Source organism: Salvelinus fontinalis, chromosome 38 (genome assembly GCF_029448725.1).
Source record: "Salvelinus fontinalis isolate EN_2023a chromosome 38, ASM2944872v1, whole genome shotgun sequence".
NCBI classification, from domain to species: domain Eukaryota; kingdom Metazoa; phylum Chordata; class Actinopteri; order Salmoniformes; family Salmonidae; genus Salvelinus; species Salvelinus fontinalis.
The window spans coordinates 29,565,715-29,573,988 of record NC_074702.1 but is presented as its reverse complement, the minus strand read 5'-3'; the positions used below and the strand labels follow the sequence as shown (position 1 = coordinate 29,573,988).

The 8,274-nt window shown below is 41.9% G+C and overlaps 1 protein-coding gene across 1 annotated transcript in view; it reads right to left on the bottom strand.

Annotated features, from left to right (window-relative positions):
- Positions 1-2,113: 2,113 nt before the first annotated feature.
- Positions 2,114-8,274, bottom strand: part of LOC129837599 (uncharacterized) — a 32,106-nt gene continuing 25,945 nt past the window's right edge. Inside the window, exons 7-10 of the mRNA XM_055903897.1 lie at positions 5,469-5,726; positions 4,985-5,091; positions 4,809-4,858; positions 2,114-4,341 (exon numbers count right to left, since the gene is read on the bottom strand). Of these exons, the coding sequence (XP_055759872.1) occupies positions 4,311-4,341; positions 4,809-4,858; positions 4,985-5,091; positions 5,469-5,726 (446 nt within the window). The 3' untranslated portion in view covers positions 2,114-4,310. The remainder of the gene's footprint in view (positions 4,342-4,808; positions 4,859-4,984; positions 5,092-5,468; positions 5,727-8,274) is intronic.

Below are 8,274 nucleotides of genomic sequence, written 5' to 3'. Positions count from 1 at the left end.
TTGATGCAGCTGCTCATTTGTGAAAACAAAACAAGTAAACCCATGCTGTTACACAGCGTTTGGATTAAAGTGCAATGTCATGCTTTTGTAGTAAACCTCTCTGTCAACCTCATGAAACTGCACTGTCATGTTTAGTGACAGAGAGAGAGAACTTTGATCGCTCAGACCATTGGCAAATAATGTTCAAACTCTGTAACAAATCCACTTCGTTCGGTAGCATTTGTTTGTTCACTGAGACTACTGATCCAACTCTGCATGACCAGCTGGGCTAAATTTGGCAGCGTAGCTTAGTGGTTAGAGCATTGGACTAGTAACCGAAAGGTTGCAAGATCAAATCCCCGAGCTGACAAGGTACAAATCTGTCGTTCTGCCCCTGAACAAGGCAGTTAACCCACTGTTCCTAAGCCGTCATTGAAAATAAGAATGTGTTCTTAACGGACTTGAATAGTTAAATAAAGATAATAGTAATTCCATGACAGATTTTCTGTTATTACACCACATCTATTGCTCCACTTTTCCCATTCAAATCTGTCTCAGATCCAGCATAACGTTATTTCCACAACTTGTACTTTCCAACCATCTGGCTACACTGACACACACACCACGTTGGTATGTAACACCACCTCTGAGCGGAAAGAGAGACACGTTCGATTTATGAACGGTTAACTAATAATGTACCAGTGATAATACACAGAGAACATGGAGATCTACCAATATAAGCAAGGGAAAATCAACTTTTGGGTCTACATCACTGTGTGTGTGTGTGCGTGTGTGCGTGTGTGTGTGTGTGTGTGTGTGTGTGTGTGTGTGTGTGTGTGTGTGTGTGTGTGTGTGTGTGTGTGTGTGTGGGGGGGGGGGGGTGTGTGTGTGTGTGTGTGTGTGTGTGTGTGTGTGTGTGTGTGTGTGTGTGTGTGTGTGTGTGTGTGTGTGTGTGTGTGTGCGTGTGTGTGTTTTTGTGTGTGTGTGTCTGTGTGTATATTTGTGTATCGAGTTTGGGCAAGTCACTTTGTTACAATGTTTAGGTTCATTTAAATGGCTTCTAAAAATACGAGAATGAATTGTCATCTCTATTCTAGTCAGGTTAAACTCTCATCTGATGGACATGAATACTGTATAATATAACTCTGTTGAGCTCTCTCTTTGATCAATCCAATCAGGTTCCCGGGAGGGGGGGGGGGGGGGGGGGGGGGGGGGGGGGGCAGGGCTTCTGACGTGTCAGACCATCCTCCTTGTGCTGATTGGCCTCTTGGTATCCATCAGCACTAATCAGGCAGCCCTGTCAAATGCCACTAAACCTGGGGAGACCCCTGAGGAAGAGTTGGCCTCCCTGAGGTTGAAGCTGAGTTCTGTGCTGTGACGCTACAGCCGCCTATGTGATGACTATGCCAGCCTGGCACAAAACTGCTCTGCCACAGGTTAGCACTAGCCAGCAAACACTATGTACATGCAACATTTTCATAAATCTAGAAACATTCCACATTTGACACAGGACATGACCCCACAGCTGGGTATAGTAAATACTATGTTTATCATACAGTACAAAGGTAGGATTATATCTCTCTCTCTCTCTCTCTCTCTCTCTCTCTCTCTCTCTCTCTCTCTCTCTCTCTCTCTCTCTCTCTCTCTCTCTCTCTCTCTCTCTCTCTTTCAGAGTGTCCTGAGTGGTGTCTTCATGTCCCTGTAAATGATCATCATAACCATGTGTTTGTTTATAGGAAGCCCTGGAAAAAGAGGCCAGTAGGATTGGTGGGTTTAATAACTACTTATGGATCGGCCTATCAGACAGAGAGATAAAGGGGGACTGGAGATGGGTGGACAACACAAAGCTCACAAATTACTATGTACTGTCTGCAACCCATTCAACAATCTCAACATGACACGTACAACATTGACTCAAAATATCTCAGTTGCTCAGTCCTGTCTTTTTTCTTCACTATTTGTACGCTCCTTTTTTACTTTTTCTTCTGTCTTATCTCTCTCCCTCTCTGTGACTTCAATTCTATTCTGCCCATCATATTTTCTCAACCCCTACCTCCATTTCCCAGACCTGGTCCGACGTGCCCTGTGACTTCACCTACCGCCGCATCTGTCAAATGGATGCCATCCCCATTTCTTGCCCTTGAATCAGCGGGTGAAAGACACCACTGACCATGAAATAAGCTTAGAGTGGCAGGAATTCAATAGAAGGCACATTGTAGGGTTGCACTGTTGACAATGTGCATTTTAAATGCAATTTTTCCATGTTGAAGGAAATCAAATTCAGTGTAAACGCAGCGGTAATAAAGTGTAAATTCTCTTTTAAAATCAAACGCAATGTGCATTTCTACAACGTGCAATGGATTGAATCCCAGTCACAGCATATCTAACTAGCCAAAACAAATGAAGAAGTGACAGTGGGTATCTATTTGTGTTGGTGTCTGTCTACCCATCGCTGAAGGTATTTCAATAAAGCTGCCTATCAGCCACCCCTCAGTCACTGCTTGTTTTTTTATTCTTGTTTAATTCAATCATTTAAATACAATCTAACACTTTATTTCACAGTCCTATAACACAACAACAATAACCCCTGTGTTTTCTCTGTTACTATTTCAAACAATTCAGCAAAACTGTGTAGCCTGCTGAATCCTAGCTTGGTGGAACGAGCCTGATCACGCAGCAGTCTGCTCACACTACCTGAAACCGTGAGAAACTATGGTATTAAGATGTTATTACATTCTCTTAAAAAAATATTGGGTAAAAAATGGACTGTAAAACAAAGTGCTATGCAATATCCACGGAGTATAACAAACATTAGGAACACCTTCCGAATATTGAGTTGCACCCCCTCAGAACATCCTCAACTTGTCGTGACATGGACTCTACAAGGTGTCGAAAGCGCTCCACAGGGATGCTGGCCCATGTTGACTCCAATGCTTCCCACAGTTGTGTCAAATTTGGCTGGTGGACCATTCTTGATATCAGTGGCGGTCGGTGCCGTTTAAGATGAGGGAGGATGATTATTTTTTCATGAACATGGCCTTATTTCTATTACAGCAGATTGGATGACTGTCATTCATATTCCATTCACCCAGTTCAATGTAACATTGATAGGTTTAGGCTACGACATGATGCTCGAATTTTCCCTGTACCCATGATGAGTTTGATACAACAGGTTGAGATCATTTTTGTTAATCAAGGTGACAGACAGTGGCACATTCATTACCGCCTTGCGCACTCTAGCCTGCTTCTAGCTGATCTAGGGTGTAATCATTAGTCCAACAGTTGCAAATGAGAGATTCTATTGGACGAATTCAAGTATGTTTATCTCCGTTTCGTTCCGTTTGCTTCCGTTTAAGAAACTTTTTTTCTCTCAACAGAATCAGCAGAATGAATACACCCCTGATCACACGCAAACACAGTTCACTGTCATAGCAGCCACATGAAAACAGCATGATACCCGTTGCGCGTTGTATATATATATATATATATATATATATATATATATATATATATATATATAACTCCTTCACGGCACTATCTGCGCTCTCTCCTCCCATTCGCTTGTGGACTTCAGTGCACAACACATCAGCTGTCTGTGATCAGGCGGAAAAAAACAAATGCTAACCTACAGAGTGCTGCTGAGGCTACTGTAGACCTTCCTTGCAGACCAGGGTGTTTTTATCAACTATTTGAATATATATAGTATAGTTGTATCTAAAAGGATACCTTAAAAAAAAAAAAAAAACTATTTTTATTTTGGTCCTCTGAGGAGCCTCCACTGCGATACACACAGGAAACTGTTGAGCGTGAAAAACCCAGCAGCGTTGCAGTTCTTGACACAAACCAGTGCTCCCTGGCACCTACTACTATACCCGGTTCAAGGGCATTTACATTTTCTGTCTTGCCCATTCAGCCTTGTGTCAATTGTCTTAAGGCTTCTTTAACCTGCCTCCTCCCCTTCGTCTACACTGATGGAAGTGGATTTAACAAGTGACATCAATAAGGGGTCATAGCTTTCACCTGGATTAACCTGGTCAGTCTATGTCATGGAAAGAGCAGGTGTTCTTAATGTTTTGTATACTCAGTGTACAGTAAAAAAGCAACAGTAGCTATACATATTTATATACAGTATTAGTTAAATTGTAGCTCAATCATAGGTCATTAAGGATGATAATATACACTTGTTAAATCTATTATCAAACATCACATGAAAACATCTTCTTTCTTGCTTCTTTTGTCCTTTTGGTTTTTCTTTGTATCAGAATAGAATAGCTAAGACAAAATAGTAGAGGCATTGTCCATTGACAGGGATTCCGGTCTGTATGACTTCTCTAGTTTCTGTAGAATCCTTTTGGTTTGGGGCTGTAACAGAGGAAAACAGAATGGTTCGCACTGTAAATAACCATTCTCACACAGTATTTCTCAAATATGGGAGGCAACATTGGGAACCATATTTAGGTAGCCTGTTTTGTATTGTGGGTTGTGGGTGATTGTTCCTGTTACTGTGTTCCTGTGTTTACGTTACGGGACTGTTTCGTCTTCATTCATTTTGTCGGTTTATTGTTTTTGTTCGTTGTTAAAGTATTCTATTAAAATGGATAATCATCACGCTGCATTTTGGTCCTCCTCTCTTTCGCCCGACGAAGAACGTTACAAAGAGTTGCATCAAAGTTTAGGCTTCTACCTTGAACCCGCATCACTTTGAACAACTCTGCACAATCAAGGCCAATACACAGACTTTTTGTCCCTCAACCTAACCAAATTTGAGTGTGTGTGTGTGTGTGTGTGTGTGTGTGTGTGTGTGTGCGAACTCAGGAAATGACACTCACTCTTTGCAGCGGCAGATTCTGCGTTTACCACGTCTGAGCATCATCAACCGCTGAAAACCAACAGAAGCACACACACAGGAAAACTCAGTAACACTACCAACAAGACACAAAATGTAAGAGGTAGTGAGTACATTTTTAAGCAAAACTAAATATCTGATTAAATCACCAAACTGTACCTGTCTGTGGCGTCGGCTGAGGATGACAGTGAGGATGAAGAGGAGGATGAAGATGAAGGCTGCGGCACAGATGGTGACCAACAGCCACACGTCCATGGGGACTCGCTCTGTCCATCAGAAGAACATCAAGAGAAACAGAATCAGTATGGAAGTTGTACATTGTTCCCAGCATATCAAATTAATAAAGATGTATCATCGTATGACTGTATGTGGTTTTCAATAATACTATTATAAGGTAGGTGTTCAAAGCACACATCAGAGCTTCCTTCTTTACAGGCTTATAGTACTGTCTGCTATAAGTACATTGTACTTAGTTACTGAAGTAGTACTGTGGTACTATGCTGTTTAAAGTGCTGCAGTAAGCGTGGCCACTGGCCAGTGAGGCTAATTACACCCTAACCTCAAGTCACAATCTAACCTCCACACGGACCACGCACCCTAACCACATCCTGACCCGTGTCACTTCCTGTTTCTCCTTTCTTACCGATCTTCAGTGTGATCTCCACTGATGTCAGCTTGGTTTTGTTCCTCCACAATTCACACCTCCATCTCCCACCATGTATATCCCTCGCTTCCGGGATGGTGAGATGGGCGGGGTGGGGGGAGGAGCTTAAAGCGCGGAGGGAGGATTGGCGTGGTGGGATCCATTTCACTTTCAGGTCAGAGGTCAGAGAGTGGCCCAGGGTGCAGGTGAGGTTGACCTCCTGACCTATAAAGGCCACTGGAGCTGGAGAGGAAAACACTGGACAGGAGGAGAGTGAGAGAGGAGAGAGAGAAGAGAGAAGAGAGAAGAGAGAAGAGAGAAGAGAGAAGAGAGGAGAGAGGAGAGAGGAGAGAGGAGAGAGAGAGAGATAGATAGATAGATAGATAGAGAGATAGAGAGATAGATAGATAGATAGATAGATAGATAGATAGATAGATAGATAGATAGATAGATAGATAGATAGATAGATAGAGAGAGAGAGTTTGAGTTTTTATAAAACCTTTATTTTCTACTCAATTGTTAACATCAATAATGACACACTGCCTTTTCAGAAATGAAACAATAAATGTAATTCCTACACAAAATAAATAAAAATACAAAAGAACATATACATTCAACTTATTTCCTCAACAAAAAATAATTTCCCCTCCTCTACAAAACAAAGCGCTCCTTCATATGCCCACTTCTCCTCAAACACAGGGAGATCTTTTACAGCTGAGAAGAACTCAAAATCCACTTTTATTCTTGCTTTCACTAATCCTTTAAAAACACATCTTATATCCTTCTCATATCCCGTGTCTATCTTATGTTTCCTACTCAAAAAAATTGACATCTTAGCTTGTCCCAAAATAAAATTTAACAGTTGACATTTTCTTTTCTGTTGCTTACTATATTGAAACCCCAAAATAAAAACATTGTTATTGAAAATCTCACCTACAGCTCTAAACAAAGATTCCAGTATTTCCAATAGAGGTTTTATCCTCTCACACTCCATAAAACAGTGAAAAATTGTTTATCTTATATTACAAAAAGGACATCCATCTCTAACACCTGAGTTAATGACAGATACAAAAGCATTAACTGCAATAATGCCATGTAAAACCCTCCATTGCATATCACCAGTACCCTTTTGTAACGGTGGTTTGTACAGTGCTCTCCATGCTGGCTTTACCTTGTCATCAATTCCCAATTTTACCCTCCATGGAGTGTCTTTTCTATTTTTCAATTTATCTTTATTTATCACCTTGACACACCCCCTATACAAGTCCTTCCCATTCACCTCATCCAAACCCACCTCCTCCAACCCTCTCAAATCCAACAATAAACCCTTTCTCTCTGACTCTGGGATATTTGGTGTAATCCCTAGTCTTGGAAATGAGACGTCTTCATCTTGTCCCTTCTTCTCGTGGCTATTAAGCATTCCCCACTCTTCCTCTGACAGGGCCTTCCTGCAGCTTCCCAGCATTTGTTCGACAATCCTTTCCGACCTCACCCCCAAATGTTCAGCCAACCGTCTTCCATCCATTAAGGCGGGCCCAGCCATGGCCATTAACTGTTTTAAGGTGATGATTTTGCCCTTCACCAAAATCTTAGAGAAATGTGGAACAGCTGCAGTTGTACAATCCAGTCTTGCCCCATACACCAGAGGTTCCTCCAACAACCAATGCACTGACTCCGCTGAAGTTCGTCTGGACACCTTCATTATACTCCACACTCTGAGAAGACCTCTGTAAAACGGGGGTACCCCCTCCCTAGAAATCTGTCTACTATCAACCAGAAAAAAAGCCTTCTTTAATCCTAATCCTCCAACCCTCTGTAATACAAGACCTGCCACCCCTCTCCACACCACCTTTTCCGGTCCATAAAGCAACCTTTGAATAAACTGAAACCGGAAAGCAGCAGCTCTACTAGCAAGATGTACAAGACCTTGACCCCCCTCCTCTTTTGATAAATATAAAACACTTTGTGGAACCCAATGATATTTATCCCAAAAGAAATCCACAATAATTGCCTGTATCTTAGCCAGAAGGCCAGATGGTGGTTCTAAAACTGACAACCGATGCCACAGTGCAGAGGCAATCACATTATTAACTATAATAGTGCGCCCCCTATATGACATACGAGATAATAACCAACGCCATCTCCTCATCCTCCCTTCCACCATTTCAACCACCCCACTCCAATATTTTTCCATAGTCCCCTCATCTCCTAGGTACACTCCAAGATACTTAAAACCTCCCTTACACCATTCTAGCCCCCCTGGCAAAGCCATGATCCCTCCAGCCCATTTTCCAATCTGTAAAGCACAACTCTTTTCCCAATTTACCTTTGCAGAGGATATTCCCCTAAAACGATCAACCATTATACTCAAACTATCCACCTCCGCTTGATTTTTCACTAACACAACTACATCATCAGCATAGGCTGAGAGACAAATAGGAGGAATATCCTCTGAAAGGTACACCCCTTCAATGCGACTTCTAATGCTATTTAGTAGTGGCTCTATAGCAATGGCATACAACATCCCTGACAAAGAACATCCCTGCCTAATACCTCTACACACTTTAAAAGGAGCACTCAAACCACCGTTAACTTTCAATACACTTTCAATGTCACCATATATCACCTTTATCATGGCAATAAAACCCGAGCTGAACCCAAACGCCTCAAGCGTGTGCCATAAATATTTATGTTCAACTCGGTCAAATGCCTTTTCCTGATCAATTGAAATTAGACCAGCATCCAACCCAATAGCCTTAGAGACGTCCAAAAAAATCACGAATCAGAGAAATGTTATCCCCTATCT